At 35.5% G+C, this 25,724-nt stretch overlaps 1 protein-coding gene across 1 annotated transcript in view; it reads right to left on the bottom strand.

The window, feature by feature from the left end:
* PTPRD (protein tyrosine phosphatase receptor type D) overlaps nucleotides 1-25,724 on the bottom strand; it is a 616,472-nt gene that overhangs the window by 221,869 nt on the left and 368,879 nt on the right. Inside the window, 1 exon segment of the mRNA XM_078152500.1 lies at nucleotides 3,385-3,573. Coding sequence (XP_078008626.1) covers nucleotides 3,385-3,573 — 189 coding nt within the window.

The following is a 25,724-nucleotide window of genomic DNA, read 5'->3' as shown; positions in this document are numbered from 1 at the left end:
TCAATACTAGTACAGGGAAACAAATTTCCACTTTTGAAACACAACTTCACTATGCAATTAACATTTTTATTTCCTAGACTATTCAAATGAAGATGGGTGAGACTGCTTCAAGGAAGTATGGCTTTTAAATAAAACAAAAGATTAAGTTTTTTTTTGTTTGGTTTTGTTTTGTTTGGTTTTATTATCAAAAGTAGTGCCAAAGATAGGTACTCTCAAAAAAAGCAGTTCTGGTTTTCAAGAAAGTCTTCTGCTGAAGAAAGCCAAAAATGAGCAGCAAGTACAAAAAGGCTGCATGAAGTGGGAAAAAAAAAGAAACCACATTAGTCATTCATAATCATCAAAATATTCTTTAAAGAAACAAAACTCCCTTAAGACATGCAGATTTGTAAGAAAAGAAAGACAGTTTCCCATAACTTACAATCTTTTAAGTTAACATTTGCTGAAAAACAAAGAGTAGTTGAATTAGAAGACAAAAAAAAAAGTTAAAAAGCATGGTCTAGGCCAACAAGGAAGAACCAACCAACCACTGCTTGAGAACCTCAGCAAGGTCCCCTTAAGACACCCATCAAAATCCACTAGTGGGATTAGCAGTGTGGTGTCACAAAACCCCAAGAAAAATCCGAAACAAGAAAACACTGCGTCAGAGTATCAAAAGCCAGCAATACCACATACCACCAAGAATACTGAGTCATCAATGTTTTCCAAAGCCTGAAGAATAGAAGATACAAAAATCCAGAGACAAGTAAATCCAAGAAAAAAAAAAAAGGACAAGGGGGGAGGGGGAGAAGCATTGCTGTCACATCTTAGGAAAGTGGGATTAGGTGAGGGTGGGAAGAGTCTTTTTTTTTTAAATTTTGATGATGGTTAAAGAAAAAAGAATCGAAGAACAAAATCAAAAACCCTTTTGAAAGATAAAGACAAAAAGAAGGTATTTCCAGGTTGTCTTCTGCATGTCTGCAACTGTTCTCCAGACCACCTTGGCTTTGGTCCAGAACAAGAACAGCTAAGGAAGAAAAAAAAAATGATCTTTTTTTTTTTCTCCAGTTGGACAAAAAAAAAAGAGGAAAAAAAGAAAAAAGGAAAAAGAAGAAGAAAAAGAAAAAATAAAGAGGGACAGATGGTACGCTGTGACTGGTCTATGGCCAAAAGACCTGGATATGCTTTCTTTGAAGCATATCACAAATTAAATTATCTTTTTTTTTTCAAATGAACAAAACAAAAGAGAAAGGAAAAAAGAAAATTAAAGGTCACAAGATGAGAGTCACTGATCATAACCAAACAGGACAAAGGAAAAAATAAAGATGACGGACATTTTTGCATGTTTTCTTTAAACAGGACAAAGATGAGAAGGATGAAAGGACAGGAAGAATGAGTAAGATCATTCTGTGAACGTTAGTTCAGCACTCTTACCTCTTATTGGTGTACCACCTGGGTGGATAATATGAATGCAAATAAGATTAGAAAGAAGAAGCATTAGTACGAGAAGAAGGAGGCTAGGGCTTTGGAAGAAGAATCAAATTAGATTTACAGAATTAAATAAGGTTTTAAAAAGAAACTTGAATTACTATACTGGTAAAACAGGAATATATTAGATATTATTATTAGGTTATAAAAGTAAGTTGCATTGTACCACAAAAAAGGCAAAAGGCCCAATAGGCAGCATAGCCTGTCTCAAGATTAGCAACTGAATTCTTAGATCTTAGGTTATATCTACATAGGGTTAGAAATATATTGCATAGGCCTCATATGCATTTAAAAAGACTTTACAATAATAATTTTTCAGAAAAGTACTGGATAATTTATTTAAGTGTATATATAAATATATATATAGCTAGGCATATATATATATATACTATATAGGATATACTGAAAGCTATCTGAAAACAAACACTGCATTTGAGGTTATATAATGCAATTTCTGCACTGCATTTATGTGATACTTGTGTATTGTTTCTGCTACATAAGTGTTTCTACGACAACATTTCTGTGGAGGTGTGCGTGTGCGCGCCACTAGAGGTCTGGTGACTACACTGACTGTTAGTAAAATGCATGCCATGCATTTTAATAATAATAATAATTATAATAATATTATAATAATATTCTGAATATGGAAATTAGTGGGGGTGAAGTGCGCTTCAGAACTAAGCACTTACCAATAGATTCTGGAGATTTAAATACGGAGAGAAGAAAGACAGCATAAAAATATTATTATATTCCTTATAATTTGGCACATAAGTTTTCAGAGTTAAAGCTTTATATACTAAATAATCTATGTCACATGTGAATAATTAATTCTTAATTTACATTAACAGGTCAATCTACACAATTCTGCTGACAACAAGCAAAGAGGCAGTTAACAAGACGGTTTAACATCACAGGACAGGTCAAAAGCTGAGAATTCTGGGAAGACAGGCAGTTAAGAACTATTCTACACCAATATTATTACCAATGCCAAGGTAACAGCTTATTATAAGTCCCCGTGACACTACCTGGGGATAGGTTTTAACACTTAAGAAATTTAGAATTATCTTTTTTCCCCCTCTAATCTAAAGAGAACAAAAGAATAAACCTGGGAACTGGGGTGGAAGGGAGGGAGAAGGAAGGACTAGGGGGGAAGGGCAATGGGCAAAGAGAGAGAGAAAGAGCGAGCAGCAAAAGCTGGAGTCTACACCAAAGCAGGCTTCTGTAGATCCAGACACCGAGGGGTTCAAAAAGCTTTTGCGTGGGCGCACACTACTGTGGCTAATATGTCAGAAAATTCTTGTTCAGAGGCGGAAAAGGCCCCTTGCTTTCATGGGTTGTAATGGAACTTTAAAAAATACATCTGGTTACACATGGGGGAAAAAAAAATCTGTGTTTTATGTATTAGTGAGAAGAAAGAAGATGTGTCCAAACTTGCTAAGCTTTGGAGGGTTCAAATATGGAAAAGACAGCATAAACCACACTTTTTGTTAATTTGTTTTTAGAGTCTAATATGAAAGTTTTGGATTGTAATGGAAATAACCATTGGTACTCCTTGCAAGTTCAGAATGAAGTCCAATGTTGAAATAAATTTGTCAAAAAAAAAAAAAAAAGAAAGAAAGAAAGAAAGAAAGAGAAGAAAATGGATTCACCAAATACTGCCAAAGAGCAGTTAAAAAAATTATCAAAAAATACAGTCACAGCAGTGAGCAATGTGGAATAAACAGAAGCTGCAAAACAGAGAGAGAGAGAGAGAGACAGACTCTGAAACAGGCTATGACAACATCACAGAAATGGACAACACATTAAATAACAGAGAAGAAAAGAAGAAAAATCATTACCTAAAATTAAAATAAAAGAAAACAATAGTGAAAGGGGAGAAAAAATCTCTAGGCGTTAGTTGAAACTGTAACAAGACTCTACCTGATCGTAACTGTTTGATGCGTCCATTGTTGTTACTTGTGTCCACAGGTAAGAAATCTTTGAACCAAGTGATTTCTGGATCTGGATTACCGCTGGCTGCACAGAGCATGGTGGCTGTGCGAGTACGCTCAACCACCTTTAACTGTGGGCCCATGTCTATGGTAGGGAAGCCCCGGGGAATCTGATCCTCTGGAACACACACACAAAAAGACAAATATACATTAAACAAACTCAATTCAACAAGCCTTAGTTTTAGAGATAAACTGATCTGTATTCATTGAATTTCCTATCCCAATCAAGGAGTATATGAAGACTCCACCTTCCTAACACTGCTGAAGCTTCTGGGTTCTAAGATGAATGAGAGATGGCAGAACCCACTGTTCCTTTTATAAGGACAAGGGAGAACCTCAGCTGAAGATTCCACTTGAAGCTCTACAGGTAGTGGAAAAAAATAATCCAAAGGAGAAGGGTCAGCAGTGAGCAATGAGTACAGAGCACCTAGATGTATTTGGAGGCAGGAGTATTCCCATAGCACTGGAGATTTGAGTTGTCTCTTTACAAATAACTTCATATGTACCCCTTTATACATGTCCCTCGGTATGTATTTTCTGTGTTGGTGTACTTTTTATTAAGTTGCTTTAGTGACTAACGTGAAAGTTGTGGATTTTAATGGAAATAGCTCTTAGTACTCTTACATATGTACCCCTCAGGCACATTCCCTATGGATGTCTACTCTTTCAATTCATGGTGTGTATACTTGTGGGGAGTGTGACATACATTTTTTGGGAGGTACAATAGTCTACTGCTTTTTTTTTAATTGGCTGAGATAATTCAATGCCTTTACTTTGAATGAATAGTATTCTCTCATTGACTTGTGAAAATAAATAAATATATACAACAATAAATGTGCATAACAATAAATAAACAATACAAACAATAAATTATTGGTGGGGGCTAATGACCGACAGATTCAATAAGATGAAGACAAACTATATATACCAAAACCAGAGAAGCTTTTCTAGGGTACTTTTTGTGCATAAAGTGGTGCTCCGGGAACAACATAAAATATGAAATAGATTGGGATAGGGCAAATCAAAGATCCAATCAAAGTATGCAATGAAAATTTGATGAGGGAAATGCCAATTTTATATGTGGGAATCAGGAAGGCTTCATGAAGAAGGGTTATCTGACCTGGGCTTTAAAGGGATTGTAAGGGGATTAAAGGGATGGGGAAGGAATATATTCTGGGTCTGAGGAACAGACAGTAGATGCAGTGAGATAGGAGGCAACAGCTTGAACAACTATGTAATGCAGTTTGAATGAAACATGAATATGTGAAGGGTAGTTATGTGAAATAAGGCAGAAAAAGTAAGCGAGCCTTAAATGCTAAGTTAGGGAATGTGCAATTTATCTTGTAGACAATAGAGGGCTAATGAAGGTTTGATGTTGCTATTGTAAGTAGAGAAGTGACATGGTAGGACTAGTGTGTTAGAAAAATATTTTTATCAGCTGCATGCTAGATGGAGTAGAATAGAGATGTCTAATTCTGGTCCAGTAGAGCCTGGAACCAGATTAAAACAAAATTGGGAGCAGTTTAATAAATTAAATAAAATACAACATTTAATTTATTAAATAGAAATACAACATAGATAACGTTAATTTGTGGTTTTCTGCCATCAAAATGTGGAGGTAGGAATTCTTTCCTATTTGAGTTTGGCACGATCGATCTAGAACATTAAGTGATTTGAGGCAGAGAGAATAATTAATAGCTTCTTGAGATATTTTTTGCTCTGTCTCCTAAGGTACTCCCACATTCTTAAAGGTTAACAAATAAAAATCCCCAAAGTCTAGATCATCCTTTCCCCCAGACTATCTAAAAGACAATTTTTTTTTAGTCTTTTCTCATCATTCTCCCATCAAAATGTGATTTTGTGTATTAAGAAATTACAATTAAACAATTCCCCCAGTATATTCCTAACTCATGACATTTGGTTGGTAGTGGATCTAGCCAAGAAATTTTAAAATCACACTCTGTGTAACCACCGGGGGAACTGAGATAGGCACACTAAAATTATGCAAAACTGCAATATGGACAAGACACAGAATGACCACTTTTATTTCTCAAAAGAGCTGTGTGAAACATTTCAGGATTCAAAAACACATCACAACTTACATTCAACCAATGGCAGCTACAGTAATTAGACGGGTTTTCTTTTGCCACCAACTTGGTAGTACAGCTGGGTTCCAACTAGTTTGGATAGTGATTCCCTTAAAGTCCTCACATTAGTTGAATTCGCACTGCGTATTTCCATTGGGCTGGAACCAATGACCATATTTTACACAATTATACCTTTGAGTAATACAAATTCAAATACGTATAGTCACTTCAGGTCATTTATTTATTTGCCCTAATCAAGACCTAGTGACGAGACTTGCATAGAAGCATGGATTCTACCATTGGAAATGTCAGAATCATCCCACGGGAATTGTTTTGTTTTCATTTTGTTTCTTGTATGTGTCTTCCAGTCTATTTGAATGGAAACCTTTTGTACTCTAGTGGCTGGGAGTCAAAAGACCTAAGCTAGTCTCTGTCAACTACTGGTCGGTCATCTGGTCTTGGATAAGTTACTTCCACCTCTGAGTCTCAACATCTCCATTTGTCAAGTGAGGATGATTACACCCACATGGCTTAACTCACAGGATTCTTGTGAAGACTTGCCTGCTTAAAGTGTAAAGTGCTGTATATGCTTGAGTTTCATCATTCTAAACACTTTAATACTTTAATGGGTTGTCAAATCATCAGAGGGGTACTTTCTGCACTAGTGCAGGTCACAATCCTTTCTCTCTTGTTCTATACTATTTATGTCCATGTCTCTTTATAAGTCTAACACAATTGAGTCATTCATCATATTCATTTTTTATAAATTTATTACTTATTTTAATTCTTCCCCACTCATTGAGAAGACATGCAATGTAAAACATATTTTCATAATAGCTATGTTGCAAAAAAGCAAGAAAAATAAGTTAAAAAAAATAAACTTTAATTTTCACTCATGATTCACCAGCTCTCTCTCAGGATGTGGATAGAATTTTTCATCGTGAGTCCTTTGGAATTGTCTTGGATTACTGTATTTATGAGAGTAGCAAAATCTTTCACGGTTGATCATCATTACAAAATTGTTGTTCCTATGTACAATGATCTCTTGGTTCTGCTCACTTCACTCTGCATCAGTTTATATAGACTTTCCTAGCTTTTTCTTAAACCCTCCTGCTTATTATTTCTTATAGCACAATATTTGCATTACAATCATATACCACAACTTGTACAACTATTCCCCAGTGATAAGGAATTTCCAATTCTTTGTCACCACAAAAACAGCTGTATATATATATATATATATATATATATATATATATATATATATATATATATATATATGTGTATATATATGTATATATATGTGTGTGTATATATATGTAAATATATATGTGTGTGTGTATATGTGTGTGTATATATATGTATATATGTGTATATATATGTGTGTATATATATATGTGTGTGTGTGTATATATATATATGTATGTATGTACATAAAATCCTTTTCCTTTTTCTTTGATCTCTTTGGGATACAGATCCAGCTAGCAGTGGTATTGGTGGGTCAAAAGGCATGCATAACTTTATAGCCCTTTGGGCATAGTTGCAAATTGTTCTTTAGAATAGTTGGACCAGTTCACAACTCCACCGACAGTGCATTAGTGTCATTGCTTTTCCATATCCTCTCCACACTGTCATTTTCCTTTTCCATCACTTTATCCAATATGATAGGTGTGAGGTGGTAGCTCAGAATTGTAATTTGCATTTCTCTAGTCATTTGGTGATTTAGGGTACTTTTTCATGACTACAGATAGCTCTGATTTCTCCTTCTGAAAACTGCCTGTTCATATCCTTTGACGATCACCAATTGGGTAATTGCTCTTATTTTTATAAATTTGACTCAGTTCCCTATATATTTGAGAAATGAGGCCATCATATCTTTTAATATAATAAAATGATTATAATACTCATCCAGTTGTCTTCATAGAGTTATGAATATCAAATTAAGTTAGCAACAGCTATGGTAGTAACATAGTACTATCATACTATAAGAAGCAATGAAAAAAAAAAAGAAATTCAGAAGATCCTGGGAAGACTTGTATAAACTGATACAAATAAAAAAAAACAGAACAATGCATACATAAGTGAGAACACTAAAAGGCAATATTATTCATATGAAAGGCAAAAACCAATCTGGTTTAAGGAGTCAGATGAAGATGCCCACTTCCTGTCTTTAAGTAAAGAGATAGAAGACTACAGACATAGAATGCTGCATACATAATCAGATGCAGTAGCTCTTATGCTTGCTTGATTTCATTTTTCTTTATTACAAGGAATTTTAGTAAGGGGTGTTACCGAGATGTAGCAGCAACAATAAAACATTTTTTAAAAGTAAGGCAAATGTGATAACCCATGTGACAATACTTTGTACGTTGTAAGGACTAAAGGAATATATATTTTTTAATCCATAATTCATTTCCAGATAACTCGACTAGGTGAATGCTATAGGGCCTTGTGGTAACCTATACTTTTGTGATCTATCAGTCAAATTAGGTTCTATGGATTATTTGAAAGTCTTCTATACCCATTTACAATCTTTTAGTACTATAAGCACAATAGCTACTCTGGAATCTGTAGATGAGAATGGCCTGTGGGAAGAGACCCTAAGAACATACACCAACACGTACACGCACATAATATCATATTCAAAGACAATCATAAGATCATTTGTTTTAGACCTGGGAAGAACTCTTGAGGTCATATAAATCAGAGGTGTTCAACACAGGCACCGTGGCCTGCAACAATCCTAAATTTGGCCTGAAACAGATTAAAATGTAATTGAGAAATATTTAACAAAATAAATAAAAATAACAATAGAACACAGAAAATATTAATGTAATTTTCTAAGTCAACATGTGGTAACAGGGATCCTTATATACAGTTAAGTGGCCCCTTTTTAATTTAATTTTGATACCACTGATTGTTCAACCTTTCCCCCTTTTACAGATGTGAAAACTAAAATCTGGAGATGTTAAGTCACTTGCCCAAGGTCACAAAGGTAGTTATTGGTAAAAGAGGATTTGAACCCAAGTCCCCAACCCTAAATCTCATGTTCCTCCTGATGTCCCATTCTGATTCCTCAAGGACAAGAGTAGGAAATTATTCTGGAATTGTAAATCTAACCAGAGACTACCTTTCAAGGCACACAAAAATTAGCAGAGAGAGATACCTAGGAAAGCAGGTTATGCTAATAATAACCATCTATTCCATTTGAATTTCATCAGGCTGCTCTTTATGGCTATAAAGGTTTTGTCAATGTTTTTACATCTATGTAGCAGCTTTAATATTGTTTGAAAAAAGAGAAAAAAAGATCAATGGCTGCTATAGCATGCAAGCTATATTATCAAGCATCTTGCCTGGCAGCTATTGACATATACTGCTTCAAAGGATAAAAATAATTTACTTGGAGTAGTCCAATGTCAACTAAATTACCTTCTTCACCGAGAACTAAGGAATATTTTCAAGGAGATATTGCAAAACTTATAGATTTTGTTTGTTTCACCTGATTTCCCCCCCCCGTTTCACCCTTCATCCCATCACCACCATTGTTTTAAAGCCAGATTCAAATTGCCCTCCTCTAAGTCTTTCCTGGTAATGTCTTTTCCTGCCTTGGACTTTGCGCGGATCAATAAATCAACAACTGAGGATCAATGAAAAGTCAATCAATGATAAGAAAGCACTTATTAAATACTTTCTTATGTGCCAGGCACTATGCTAAGCACTGGAGATAAGATAAAAGGAAAAAACAGCAGCTTTCCCTCTCATCACTTATATTAGCCCATACCTAAACATCGTTTATGAATTTATTCTGCTTTCTTTTGGACTATAGGTCTTTTTGTGCCTCATCATATTAGATTGTAAACTGTAAAAAAGGCCGAAACCCTATTTCAATTAAACTTTGTTTCTCTCCCCTTGCCTAGCAGAGTGCTCTGCAAATTGTGGTAAAAATTGATATTTGAAGATAGACTTAGAAATGAGTGATTCGTCTGTCACCTTTTCACCATTCTGACTTTTTCATTGCATTAGAATAAAATGGCCAGGAGCAAAAGTTATTTTGTATTTTTGCTTACTTCATGGATCACCATCACTAAAAATGTCATCACCTAGCATCGGCTTTTTTTTTTTTTTTGCTAATGACATTCCTCTCCATATTAGGCTAAGCTAGCCCTTGGACAGCAGATATAGCACTAGTGGGGTCCATCCTAGAAGCCTCTTCAGTTCGGTGGGACCTACCAGAACTTACACTCACTCCATGGACATAACCAAGATCACCTTCACAACAAGAAAGTTTGTTGAACCAAAGTGAATTATTTTAAAAGCTAGTTAAGCCCATACAGTTATATCAAAACAGCATCTCAGAGTTGTGGGGATGTTGCTGTGATTCCTCAGTGCTCACTGTCTGTCTGAGGTTGCTTAATCACTAGTAACATTAATGTGTATAAATATTGCTCTGGTAGTCACTATTTGTCATCTGGATTTGCATCTCTCTTTAAGTGCCACAATATCTGCCACGAATCAATAGCAGGCGTCAAAGGCTTAGATTGTTGGGCCACTTGTTCTAGGCTCTTACCAAAGAAATTTAGATTTAATAACCATTTATAAGATGTGAAGTCTTTACCTTGGGAATCACTGACAAGGTTTGACTTGTGACCTGCAGAAAAACACTCTAACGCATTTGCATGACCTCTCCTTCCCTTCTAGGCTCATAAAGAACACTCTGGAGCCCCTTTTTCATATACACAAATGCACAACAAAGATAATCTATCTTGCATACTAATAGAATAGAGTATGTAAAGAGCTTTCCTTTCTTATTTTTAATAAGGGTAATTAAATTCCATACATCCCCCTTATGCACAGAACCTCTTTCAAAGCACCCTCTTCATTAAATTTTCATGAGAAACATCACAATGTAACAGTTTCAGATAGGCAGAGCTGTTATACTTTGACAGTTGTGGCTTGTTTCCAATTTGGCTGTCAGGTATTTGGCAATAAAACCCAGTATTCTACATAAAATGGACTGGAGAAATAATGAAATTTCTAATTGGAATGCTTATCTCAGTGGGTGTAGTTTATAAGATGTTAATTGCTTTTCCCCCCTTTAAATTTATTAGTGATTTATACAAAAGTATCTCGACTATTTGATAGCATCGTCTTTGACAGATCCTCAAGTGTCTGGGCTCTGGAGACTGGGGAGTCCAATCAATGTGTTGCTGTATATTGACCACATAAACTGGGTGGGGTAGGAGGGAAGGACAGCCATCAAAAATTAACAAATTGTCAATAAGCTGGTAACTTTAAACTTCTACATGAAGTGAAAAGAAAAAAAAATTTTGTCTTATTCATTAATGTTCTCATTAAGCTTTAAACTGCATTACTTACCACTGTTCCATATTAATATTCAATCATGCTGAATTAGCTACTAATTCATCAACAATTTAAATCAGACTTGACCTTCACAAAGCCATTTGGTCTGTCATTTCGAGAGGCCATTAAAGGGCAGATTACTTGTACTTGTGTTTAGTGAATCGGATAAGTAATACATATTTTGTTTGGAATGGCAGCTACAATAGACCTGGAAATAGAGCACATTCTTTTAATCTGTTCCATATCTTAATGGTATATCCTGATATTGGACTCCAAATTCTATTAAAGGAAAGAATAAAAAGGTGTGTCAGCATTTTTTCCCCATTGAGTTCTCATTGCTGTAAAACTTTTGTCAATGTCCTGACCTGCATGGGAAACTAGTGAAAAGTAATGAGCAACATGAAGAATATGAATTTACAAGAGAGGGCAAAAAATGCCATGGGACAATTTTACAGGCTTTCATAGAGATTCAAATTAAACTAATATTTTTTTTTTTAGTATCTAGTATGTGCAAGGCATTGAACTGACTGCTGAGGTAGGTACAAAGTTTAGTTAAGATATATTTCCCTCTCTGCCTTTGAGGAGTTTCCAGGCTAGAAGAAGATTAAGATATAGAAATAGATCATTCCAATATGTAATAAAGCATGAAAGTGTGTTAGCTACAAAACAAAATGATTTGTTAGTTCTCAGGGAGAAGGTACTTGCAAGAAGAAGTCATCAGAGAAGGCTTCCTAGAACAGGAAGTGTCTTTAGTTTTAAAAGGGTAGATAGAAATTCAGCAACTAGAAAAGGATAGTGAGGCACAAGAAGTAGCGTGAGGGCAAGCAAAAAAGGCAGGATGGTACAGTATGTGTTCTAGGGGCATGGAGCAGTCCACTTTGGCTGGAGCACAGAACAGATGAAGAGACTAATGCAAGCTGAGGCTAGAAAGAGAAGGTAGCTGTAAAAGAATGAAGTGCTCCCTCTCTAATAATTTTCACAGAGTGGGATCCATTGAATTGCTTTATAATATTCTTCCATCAATTAGCTTAATAAATATTCATTGAATAAATTGATGAAATATTGTGGTTAACATTGCAGAGAAAACATTCACGGCTTATATAGCCAAGCATTTCCCTACCAAAGTTCTGGCAAAGGCACTTGGAAAGTAAGATGTAATTTATTCTGGGAAGTTACAGCAAAGAATGGGAATTTTTACAAACACTGATGACGTCAATAAATACCAAACACTTGGTAGTTCCTACTATTCCTTAGTCCACATCAGAAACTCCAGTGAGGCATTTTACAAATAATAGTTCTAGAGTTATGCTAAAAAGTAACTAAATAGTTCATGTGCATTAATTCAGAAAGACCACTCATGGCCAAAAAATCCAAAGAAGAAGACAATAAAAGGTTCACTGAAATATTGATAGCAACTCTCTTTATGGTAACAGAGAACTGGAAATAAATTGAGTGTCCTCTGATTACAGAATGACTTAAAAAGACCCTATGGTATATGAATGTAATAACTTTTTATTGAATATAAGAAATTATGGACATAAGCAAGTCAGAGAAACATGGGAAGATTTGTATGAACTGATCCAGAAGAAAACAGGTCAAATGAAAGGAACAAAATAATACCTTCCTCATGACAAAAGTTAGAAGAACATGAGAGAACATTTTATATAATGTCCAATGAATAGATAGTTTTCTGCCTAATTGTTTTTCTGTATCACATAGGAGAGTTCAAGTTAGGGGTGGAAATGACTGATGTAAAGACAAAAAGCATCAATAAAACTTAGTAATTTTTAGGAAGGAAGAAAATTAAGCCCCTCCTCCAAACTTAAAATAGGCTTAAATCTTAATTTTTTGTAAACTCCTTGAGGACAGAGCTCATCCATAGTTTCTTTTTCTTTTGTAATTTCCCATGAGACCTCTTGGTAAAAGCACAAGGTCAAGAATTACTTACTTATTGACTTTCTCCATGAAGCCTTCTCCATCCACTTTGATCAGCCCTGATCTCCCCCTTCTCTGAACTTCTCTGCTTGGCTTATAGGCTGTAATTTAGTTAATTGCTTGCTAATCATTTTATGTGTCTGACTTTGTCTCTCAGACTAGATAAATGTTTATTACAGTGAACCAAGTAATGAGTAGCAGGAACTCTTGCCTAAATTCCATTCTATCTCCCCTCTGGCCCAAGGATAGTTGTTTCCTATCTTTCCTTCCTCTGATTTTATAGGAGAACAACACTTCTTGCCTGTGTTGCCAAATGTATTGCCTTGCTTTCTGGGTCTGGCATTTACTTTATCATTTAGCCATATAATATACCAACATGAGTCATTTTACAAGGTGATTTATGTCTCCTTCATAAACTAGCTTTCAAGGTTTTATTTTTTTGTATTTTGAGTTGAAACAAGCACTCTTTTAAAACTAAACAGAAGAAAATCATCAGTTACGTCAAGGACAATATGGTACAGTGAGAAAAGCCATAGATTTCAAGCCAGAAGCCCTAGATTTGAATCCCAGCTCTGCTTTTTATTGCAGGAGAAAGCCTAGGAAGGGACATCACCTCTTTAGATGTCAGTTTCCTTACTTGTAAAACAAGGGGAAGAAGGTTGGAATAGATGATTGCTAAGGTCCCTTCCAGTTCTAAATCTGATGATTTTATTTATTCTTGTTATTGTGTGAATGACTATTTACTGTTCTAAGAAACATAAGATATGATCATACTTCAATATTCTGTTTTCTACTAGCTTTCCCTTTTTCAGAAATTAACAAAATTCATGTGGCATAAAATAAGGACTTCAGATGGCATTCTGCTGGTCATGTCTAGGTAAGTATGATATTAGTTAATGACTTTTGTCATAGGTGGGTTAATGCTATCTGAAATAAATTTACAAACTAGAATTACCAAAAACATGATAGAAAAAGCCAGATGGGGCTCTCAGGCCAGGACAGAACATTCTCTTTACATTTGTTAATTGAATTCTTTTTTCAAATTTTATTGAATTTCTTTTTTCAAAGAGATCTTCTTGAGGTATCTCTTCCATGAAGTCTCCTCTCCTTCCCCTATCTGAGATTGTTTTTCCCCTATCAAAGTTGTCCTGTGGATTTCTTCTTTACCTCATTTTACCTTTAAGACCATAGATTTAGAGACAGAAGGAACCTAAACAGCCACCTGGTTAAATCCCTTAATTTCCCAGATGAAACCTGAAGCCCAGAGAGGATAAGTGGTTTGCCCAATGTTACAAAGGCTATAAACAGCAGAAACAAGATTTGAACAAAAGTCCTCTGACTCCAAATTCACTATAACCTATATGAGGCAGCAGTAAAATATAGAAGGCCAAGAAAGCTAATGCAATCATAGATTATGTTAAAAGGGGCATCCAGGCCTAGGAAGAGATGGCTATACTGCTGTACACTACCCCAATTAGATCACATCTATAGCAATGGATTCAGTTATGGGTTCCACACTTTAGGAAGAACATAGGTAAACTAAAGGGCATCTACAGGAAGCCAATGAAGGGCCTTAATTTCATGTCATATTATTAAGTGAAAGAACTTGTCATGTTTAACCTGAAGAAACACAGTCACAGGAAATATATTAGCTTTCTTCAAGGTCTATATATGTTTTTAAGATCAGACATTATTATGGTTATTATTGTTATTATTATTATTAATCCTAAAAGAGAGGACCAGAAGCAATGAGTAGAAGTTGCAAAGGGGCCAATTTAGGCTTAATGTAAGGAAAAAAATTCCTATCAATTATGGCCATCCCAAAATGGAACGGGCTACTTTAGGAGGTAGACTTTCCCTCAGTGGAGGTCTTATTTAAAACACACGCACACATACACACACACACACACACACACACACACTCATACATACACACAGAATGGACACTTAAAAAAGTATGTAGTAGAGGAGATTCATATTCAAGTACATATCAGAAAAGATGACAGGCACCCTTCCAACTTTCAAATTTTATGATTCAGGATATAGTTTTGTACTCCAACATCTGAATTAATAATCATCTATTGAATTGAATTAAATTTCATTTCTCACTGCCATTATCTTACTTTTAGAATAATTGTGTACTTGGTAGTCAAATTAACAAAAAAAAAAATCAGAGTTACTTACTATTGAACCCAATACTGATTATTTCCAATCAGTGAGTAGAGCAAAAGGGCTCTGTTAGAACACAGACAGATCTCCAGTAATTGGCAATTAAAGACTTGAAGATGAGGCAAACACGTTTCATTCATTTTTCTCTAAAGAAATCAAGATGCATTTGTGATGTGGGAATATTTTCTCACATACTTAAAGTAGTAAGCAAGACCTATGATGACATATATCTTTTTTTTATGGCTTAATTGACAACCAAGATATAAAGGGGGAGAGTATGAAGAGTGAAGTTTATCTTCAATGAGAACTTAAGACATTTATGGATAATATATAGGAAAATATGGTAAATATTCCTACTTGTAGAGTAAGTAAAAAAACCTTATATTTTTCATTCAAAAGATCTATATCATGATTAATATAACATCTGGGATTCAAATGACTCTATCCATCACACTCAGTCCCAGAGTTTCATAATACTAATAGAAGATTGTTTAGGATGACATTATCCTGTGAGTGAAAGAACACACCTAACCCACAATAAGGGGTAATACAAAGAAAAATTCTGGTTAAACCCTCTCAAACAGGAAATGTCCAAATATACAGAGGGTATCTTTATGATAGAATATTATTTCTAAATGAGAGTTCTTCAAAGCTTACAACACATGCATATTCCTTTCTTTGAGTCCAAAATTCAGGACCTAAGATGTCTCAAATAGCACAAATGAAAACTTAATCCATGCTTTCATGTACTTTGTTTCCAATGGCTTCCAATGACATTTGGAGGATTATTGTTTTTAATCCTCAAAAAGTAAAAAAAAAAATTAAAACCTTTCTTAGAAAGTGTTACTTGCTCGGAATTATTCAGATAAATGGAGGCATGCAGCATGACCTAACCTTGTTGTTAGTGCCAACCCTGATGTCAGGTATCAGGATGCCTGGCTTAAATTCCATCTCTGAGAAATATTGGCTATGTGACATTAGGTAAGTTACTTAACCTTCTCAGTATGCCTAAACCACTCTCAAGCCTGTAAATTGTAGGCCCAGGTTCCAATCTTCATTGGTTGAGGGAGCTACCTTATAGGTAGCTGCCTATATCAACAAAATCTCAAATATGTGCTAAAATACATATAGTTTCAGTAAAAACTCCACATGGTCACAACTTAAAGAATTAAGACAGAGAGAGGGCTGCAAAAACTCCTAATGCTTTCATTTACTCATACAGTCCTAAAAGCAAAACAAAACACTTTTTTTTTTGGTGAGGTAATTGGGATTAAGAAAAACCAACTTTTAAAAAAAATTTATTAATTTATTTTGATTTATCAATAGTCACTTCCATATGTTTTTGAGTTTAAAATTTTTCTCCCCCTTTCTACCCACCACCCTCCCCAAGACGGTGCATGATTTGATATAGGCTATACGTTTACATTCCTATTAAACATATTATCACATTAGTGGTATTGTAAGTAAAAATTAAAACCAATAGAAGGAACCATCAGAAAGAGGAAACAAAACTCAACAGAAGAGAAAAAAAATAGCAATTCAACTTTCATAGTTTTTTCTTTGGCTGTGGATAGCATTTTCCATCACAAGGCCTCTGTAGATGTCTTAGATCCTTGTATTGCTGGGAAGGGTTAAGTTTATCAATATTAGTCATCGCACAACGTGGCTGTTATTGTGTACAACATTTTCTTGGTTCTGCTCATTTCACTCAGCATCAGACCATACAAGTCTTTCCAGGTTTTTCTGAAGTCTGCCTGTTCATCATTTCTTATAGCACAATAGTATTCCATTACATTCATACACCACAACTTGCTCAGCCATTCCCCAACTGATGGGTATCCTCTCAATTTCCAATTCTTTGCCACCACAAAAAGAGCTGCTATGAATATTTTTGTACATGTGGGTCCTTTTCCCATTTGTATGAACTCTTTGGGATATAGCCCTAGAAGTACTATTGCTGAGTATGCACATTTTGATAGCCCTTTGGGCATAGTTCCAAATTGTTCTCCAAAATGGTTGAATCATTTCACGACTCCACAAACAATGCATTAGTGTTCCAGTTTTCCCACATCTTCTCCAACATTTATCATTTTCCTGTTTTGTGATGTTGGCCAATCTGATAGGTATGATGGTACTTCTTCAGAGTTGTTTTCATTTGCATTTCTCTAATCAATAATGATTTAGAGCATTTTTTCATATGACTATAGATGGCTTTAATTAGAAAAAACAAATTTTTTAGAATGGTAATATTCTCTATCTAAAAAAAGATGTTAACCAGAAAAGTACAGAAATGCCTAGCTGGAACAAGTTATAAAAGGCCTATGAATGGTACAGATCTTGGCATAATATGGCTCTTCAAGACAAATAATTTTATCCCCTTATATTCACATAAGATAGCAATAGATCATGACAAATGGGTCAGGAATTAATCACATTCTGGGTAGTGGCAGATTCTTAACAAAATTCAGTCAATAATCTGATGCACATCCAATGATGGAGAGCCAAAGTTTACTTCATAAATACCACTGATGAACTTGTGTTCTGCCAACACCATTGCAAGCAGGTATGGAGTAAGGATAACTTGCTCATCCTTACACTTGGTTCATGATATGATAGGTGTTGATATTCTCTCTATCAATGGAAATATTTCTCCCACAGCTTCTTATCTTGTGAGATTCTTGTCCAAGTACTTTTGCAAATCTTCCATATATTATCCACCTTGTGCATTAAAAGCATTTTGCTAATTTTTTTAAAATTTCCTGCATTTCAGCTAATTTGCCCTATGGCATTTTCAAATTCAACTTTAGCATTAGTAAGATTACTCAGGCAGTGTTGACTAGGATGAATTGGAGAGGGGAGACACTGGAGACATCAAAATTTTAGTTAAGAATCTTTTAGTGCAGTCTAGGCAAGTAAGGCGAGGGTTTGAACTGGTTGGGATACAGAATGGTCAGAGACAATAGATGTCATGGGATGAAAAATGACAGTTGGTAATCATTTGGATACCACCATGCTTCTGAGTCAACTACCTTTCAGAATAAAACTAAACCATCTGAAAACAAATTAGAGACATTTTCCTTTCGACATTGCAGATACTAAAGACAAATGGCTGGAAATAAAGTTTATTATTTCAAAAACAGTGTAAATAAAGCTTTTATTTTCACTATTCCAGATGGCAGCAGGATATAATTTGCACTGTTTTGACATCATGACCATATTATTCATAATCATTCTTCCTACAACTGAATTGAATGAAGGACTGAAAACAGAAAAATAAAAAAAGGGGAAATAAAAGCTAAATCAACGTTTTTCCAGCAAAGTTGGGCTTTTGGGCCAACATCAAAATGGTTATGCATATGAATGAAATCTGAAAAAAAAAAAGCCTACACAAACAAAGCAGTTTCTAATTATAAGTTAAAGGCTACTCAGAGTTGGAAATAAATGATCTAAAGTATGAGAAAACTGCCAGTTAATAAACATTATTCCCATTAGATTTTTTAAAAGGATCTGCAAAGAAAGTAATTATAACCAACAAAGAATGGATCCTGATTCTAGGGTCCGCTGTTCCAAGTTATTATATCCAGATGGAAAGTGTTTTTGAGCATGCCTATAAATCAGGAAGAGTAAAGGCTTCACTTTAGAGTAGGTCAAGGTATTCATTGGGGGTCATAGTAGGCTACGAGGGTCTCCAAAGACTTCTCATAGATTCTGGTCAATTATGCAATGCAAGAATAGAAAATTGGACATTGATAAGCTGATGGGAGACTCATTAACAGCTGCTAAATATTCAACATACTAAGCAGCTGCCCATAGAGTATTTTGATATGAAGCATACATTAAAAAAATATTCTTAGCACACTGAGGAGGTGGTAAGGCAGCTTCAGTGCAAAATAAAACAAATTTGTTTAGTAGCATTATATGCAATTATCCTGTAAATTGCCAAGCAATGTCTATATAGCAGAACACAAAAGCACTTAGACTAAATTATCATCTGTATGAATGTTGTAGCTGAGATTTCATATTCCATTAAGTCAGTTAACATTCATTGTTATTTGCATTTGGCCTTAAATAAGTGTTCTGTTATAACAAATGAGCATACCCTATATGGTCCAGAATTAGATAAGTTCACAAAAAAAAAAATAAGAGGTACCACCTCATTCCAGTTCTTGAATTCATGCCATAACGGTTGGGAATTTTTCATATGCACTACACAGTCACTTTCCCATTTTTCCTCACAGTGTAGAAGCACAACACTAATTACCTGGCATGACATACAATCTAATATATTGTACTTTTTAGAAATTATTCATGATAGGTTTGTAGAGCTGTTTAAGTATTTCGCAAATTAGGTACCCCACCCTTTGTACCTCCTGAAAACTTTGGGGGAATTCAGAGTTGTGAGAACTCTCATTGATTAGTGAGTTGTTTTCTTTAATAGTAAAAGTTATAATAATTAGCATTTATAGGGCATCTATTATGTGCTAGGTATGGTGCTAAGTGCCTTACAAATATGATTCTATTTGATCCTCACAACAGCTAAGGGAAGTAGGTTCTGTTATTATTCCTATTTTACAGTTAAGGAAATAAAAGCAAACAGAAATTCAATTCATTCCATAAATATAAGCCCCTATTATGTGCCAGTAATGTGATAAGTGCTGAGGATAGAAAAAGAGGCAAAAAACAGGAGTCCTCAAGGCACTTACAATCTAATGGGGGGCATAACACGTAACATTTTATACATAAATATATACACATACACATATGTATATATACATACACACATCCCTCTCTCTCTCTCTCTCTCTCTCTCTCTCTCTCTCTCTCTCTCTCTCTCTCTCTCTATTATATATATATATATATATATATATATATATAATATATATATACTAACAAAACAAGCTATATACAGGATAAGTAGGAAATAATTGAAAGAGGGAAAGTATTGGAATTAAGAGGGGTTAGAGAAGATTTTCTGTAGAAGGAGGGATTTTAGTTGGGACTCACATAGCCAATAAGTATCTGAGGCCAAATGTGAACTCAAGTCTTCCTGACTCTAGGCCCAGTATTTTATCCACTGTTCTGTTAACTTGTTCGTTTTTATAGAAGCCACCTAAATCATCCTGAGGCCAATTTACAAAACAAGTAAAATACACTGTCAGGTGATTGAGGTGTTAAAGATTCAGGAGGTAGAGACTGAGCTTATGATCTTTATCATAGTTGAGAGATTATTCTCAAGCTGTCTGCAGTGGGGAATACCCTGAAATGAGGAGTGGTAAAAAACATTTTTGGGAGGTATTTAAGAATCCTGGAGAGTAGGCAGGCTGCAGTGCATGATGAGTTCAGTACTGGGGTGGGTGGGGAACCTGAAGTGTTGAGGCCACATGTGGCACTCTAGGCCCTCAAGTGTGGCCCTTTGACTGACTCAAAGTTTTATAGAAGAAATCCTTTTATTGAGAGGATTTGTTCTGTAAAGTTTGGAGACTGCAGGTGCCCCACCCCTGGTTTGGTATACAGTAGGTCAAAAGTAGCCTGCCTATTCATGTGGAGAGAGAGTCTGGTGGCAAGAGTTGAAGGAGTCAGTGCATGTAGAAAGACAGGCAGAGGAGCCCTAACTGCTGTGTGCAGGGTGTTTGTGGGTAGCTGCTGGTCGGCTTGGGCTGCTCTGTACATTGCTGTTGAATTTAACCAGAGGCTGCATCAGTGGTGGAGCTGACAATGAAGACAGTTGTGATTAGATTCAACCTATTACTATCTGGTTTACATTAGAGAGATTGCTTTTGTGTGTGCTCAACACATACATGCGAAGTAAAAATCCATGCCTACAGGACAATTATTCATTTATCATGTAATCTTCCCCATTATCCTTATCAATATATGTCACATGGAACTATTTTTCATTTTTGTCTTTGTATTCCCTGCACTTAAAAGGGTGCATTGTACTAAATACGACCTCACTCCAACCTATCTTTCCATCCTTTATTTTTCCCCTTCCTTCACTCGGCAATATAGCCATGTTCTTTCTCTATTCCTCATATACAGCACTCTTGTCTCTGTTTCTTTGCACTGGTCAGTCCCCATAGTTAGAATGCACTTCTTCCTCACTTTCACCTTGAATTCTCCCTTCCCTTCAAGGTCAGATCAAGTACAACCTTCTATGATGCCTGATCCCCTCAACTTTGAGTGCTCTCCCTCTTAAATGACCTTGTATTTTTTCTCTTTATACAGATCCCACCTGGATGGGATCACCCTGGGAGAGGGAGCCCACGGAGCGTGAGGCGGGTCCAGGTCAAACCCAGGCCGCCGGCCCGCTGCTCCATCGCCAGGAGACGGCAGACAGTAGATACTCATTTTTTCACATACTTCTTGTGTCCTCAGTTAGAATAGAAGTTCCTCTTTAGGAGCAGAGATTGTTTCATTCATTTTATTTGTATGCCTCCCAGCTAGCACAGTACTTGGAACCTGGAAGAGGCTCAGTAAATATTTGTTTATTGACTACATTAGTGACCCTGTGCTCAGCACTATTAAAGTGAAACAAATTAATTCACTATCCTCAAGGAGCTAATAATACCTATTTAATACTCCACACTGATATGGAAAAGCTTGAATAATAATAACAGTAATGCTAGCACGCACTTACATAAGTTAAGGTTTCCTAAGCATTTTGTTTTCAGCAACCCAATAGGAGAGGCAGAGGTAAGAATTAACTCTAATTTATAAATGAGGACATTGAGACTAAAAGAATTTAAGAGATCTTGGTCAGGGTCACAGAGGACATTTAAATCTAGTTTTCTTTACTGTAAGCCTGGTTTTTGTGTGTGTGTGCGTGTGTTTTTTATTACTATAAGTTGCCTCAAATAAAAGATAACAAACAATAAACTGACAGTTAATCTAACAGTAAGACTGAAACTCATGAATAAATATTGTAGATAAGAAAATATTCATTCTCTGAACAGAATGTCATGTTTCTGTTCTCTGCCTTGAGGACAGAGAAAAGCAGAAAAGAATTCTCCCATACTTCCATTTCATTCCATCTTGGCTTAAGGGGTTGGGGGATAGTGGTACCAGAAATTTTAGAAGATTTTAGTTCTTAGATTCCAAAATAATGCCAAATTGACTGAAGATGCAGAATGCCACCACAGAGCTGAGACCCTTCCTAGTGCCTCCTCCAAAAAATATGCCAAGAAAGATCAATCTTTTGAATCCCCAGTTATCTCCACAGTTCCTGAAGCAAGTTGCATTTGGTAAAAGGAAGCCTAGTTATTCTCAAATAGCCTGTGAAGATAAGGTCCACTAAGGCTTCTAACAACTTTACAACTGACTCTATGGCTCCAAAGAAGAGTGTGATCTTTCTGATCAATCTTTGGCACTGATTTTCCATTTTTACTGCTATGAAAATATTCCTTTTCTTCCTACAATTTAACTATAAACAGTTTAATTTGTTTAAAATCTTAATTGTAAAGACACAGTGTTTTGGAAATTGTTTATTTTTCATAGAAATTTTGATAGAGAACCATTAAATATAAATCATAAGAGTTGTAGATCTAAAGGAGGGCAGGACTTCAGAGGCAATCTAGTCACTGTGAGATGGGGAAACTGAGGCCTAGGTAGGTTAAATAACTTCCCCAAGGTCACAAAGTTAGTAACTTTTTGAAAGCGCTGTGCAACTAACATTTAGAAATTGTTTTGGTATGGGATTATGATACACTTTGGGCAAGAGATAGCATGTTTATGTATTTATTTTGGCTAGTGACAGGTAGATCCTGAAAGCATAAGAAATAGGTACAAGAGAAAAGTGGAAAATGTCAAAGGAAAATCCATGTGGGTGTGTGTGTATGCATTTGTATATGTGTGTACATATATTATGTACATGCATACGCATATGCAGCTGTCTGGCCCAGTGGATAAAGTACAGGCCTAGAGACAGGAAGACTCATCTTCTCAAGTTCAAATCTGACCTCAGACACTTAATAGCTGTGTGACCCTGGGCAAGTCACGTAACCCTGTTTGCCTCAGTTTCCTCATCTGTAAAATGAGCTGGAGAAGGAAATGGCAAATGACTCCAGTATCTTTGCCAAGAAAACCCCAAATGAGGTTACCATGAGTTGGACACAACTGAACAATTAATGAACAGCAAAAATAAACACATATGCATATGTTTGTGTATGTATGTACTCACATGCAGAAACATGTATGTACTCATATATGCATATGTGTATACACATACATTCAGTTAACGATTTCTATTTTTTAGTTATAATGTTAAAAACCACCTTTCAGCATTTCAAGCTCATAGGATTATAGCGTAAGTGCTTAAAGGGAATGTAGAAGTCCTCTAGTCTACCCCCCATTTTACAAATAGAGAAACTGAGGCTAGCAGAGCTGAAGTGGCTTCCCTAACATCATAAAGGTAGTGACAGAGGCAGGATTTAAAACTCCTTCTTCTGACCTGAGCCAGTGTGCTTTTCACTGCACTACACCATCACAGCTAAAGAACATTAAAAAAAAAACCTTATTAAACTTCACACATGAAGAGTTCTCCATAAAGAATAAAAGCTACATGATCACAAAAATATATATTTTTAAACCTGAGTTATGTGATGTAAGAAAGGATTTTTCACACAAGAGAAAATGTAGTTTCCTAAGTATAAATAATTTTCTATGGCACTACAGAGCCCTGAATCCATCCCCACAGTGTTTTGGAAGGGGATTATGTTATATATGGTTATCAGTGTGGGGGGTACTTTAAAGCCTTTGGAATTACATGCTGCCAATTTATGAAACTACCTAAAGAAATCCATAATCCTCCTTCCCACTCTTGCTTTTTGGTGGCTACCTTCTTTCATTAAAAAAAGAACAACTAAAAAGTAAATTATATTCAAAACTACAGTGAAGGAAGTGAGGGAATGTAAAACACTAGGACTTTTAAAAATAATATAGCATAACCACAGTAATTTGAAAATCAGACTTTTTATATCAATCCTCTGAACTAGAAGTAAACAATAAAATATATAGTTATCTAACTTTCTTTTTATCTATCTATCTATCTATCTATCTATCTATCTATCTATCTATCATCTATCTATCTATCTGCATGTATCTATATTTCCAAGTAGCTAAAATGTCACAAACTCCAGGAACATCTTGAACCCTTAAAAGACATTTTCTGACCTCACTCAAAGCTCTATTAACTCTCACTTAATACACAATTCTAACAAGCCTAGTTAAAAGCTCACAGCAGATCAGAAGTCTCCAATTGAAGCAGTGAGGTATTCTAGTGGGAGGCTAGAGAAAATAAATGACAGACTAACAACAGAGGGAAGAGAGAAACTACTAAAAAGCAAACACAAACTAGCTGGGCACAGCCATCTGGCACCCTTGGGAAAGGGGCAAGTCATCCTACATACCCAAACAGGGCCAGAAGAATACTGCTTAATTACAGCCCAACATTTAAAAAAATTCATAGTGACAACTTTGTCAGCAAGAAAATGTTTTAATTAATTCATTACTTCAGAGATCCCATGATTTCATCAATTTAACCCATCCCTCCACTGCTACCAACTTAGTAGATGGTCTCCATGAGTTTCAGTAGACAAACACACACACACACACACACACACACACACACACACACACAAAATGGGGGCCAACTTTCTGGTGATAAGGCTCTCCCTATATATTTGGGTCAGTCATTGGACATCACTGGACAGCAGACCAACGTGGGCTACAAAGTTTAAATTATAATAACTTTAAGAACAACAAAAGTAAGGAAGGGTACTTCTTTACAAAGAATATAACCAACAATGGCTAAAATATTTTAAAAGTTTGCCATATAAAGGCATCATCTCTAGTCATGTGTGAGGAGGAAAGAGGGTAAAGAAATCACTTATGCAGAACGCTTTATTTCCTTATGCTGATAGATAAAGGCAATTTCATTAACTAAGTTTCATGGGTAAGCTTTCAAAGAGGAATAATTTAATCATGGATTGAATGACAAATAAAACTATGCACTATGATTTGTAAATGAAGATGATACTATTAACCCACCAATAGGGTATGTCCTTAGATTTGGTTTTCAAGTGATAAGAATAGGATTTAAGTGTCATCTCCACTAAAGTCCTTCCCTGGTGGCTCACAGTAGCACAAAATCGACTCTGAGATTTGCAAAGCACTTGCCAATATAAGTTCTGTGAGATTCTTACAAACTGAAAAGACTTCACTGAAGGACTTATGATGTCTTATTGTCCAGTGACCATGAAGGTGGGACATCACAGACAGGTTAGCCATTAAGATATGGATTCTTTTGGACATATCAACTTTTGAAACCACTTACTAAAATGTGGAGGCGATGTGATATCCATCACTAATATGACCATCTATATATATAGAATCAGGGATCCTTGAAATAGCTAAGTAATGAATTTACTCAAAGTATTTACACTTATAATTGTTCCCCTACTCTTGAATAATGGTACACATCTGAATGGTAACTTTAAACAAACAAAAATCCATGGCTTGCTCTTCCTGTCTTTTGTGAAGGTGTTAGGGAAAGAGGTTAGAACAATATCGGATAACCTTTTGAGCCTTGACTGAGGACACAGAGGAAAGGGAAAATTTTAAGCAATGTGGGGACAGGAGCTATTTCATGATGGTCTTTGCAGCTCTAATACTTAGTAAATTTTTCATTTTTAAAACTGAATTTGTGATTTTATGGCCATCA

Source organism: Phascolarctos cinereus, unplaced genomic scaffold (assembly GCF_003287225.1).
Source record: "Phascolarctos cinereus isolate Bilbo 61053 unplaced genomic scaffold, phaCin_HiC Scaffold_4;HRSCAF=312, whole genome shotgun sequence".
NCBI lineage: Eukaryota > Metazoa > Chordata > Mammalia > Diprotodontia > Phascolarctidae > Phascolarctos > Phascolarctos cinereus.
This window is presented reverse-complemented; position numbering and strand designations above follow the sequence as displayed.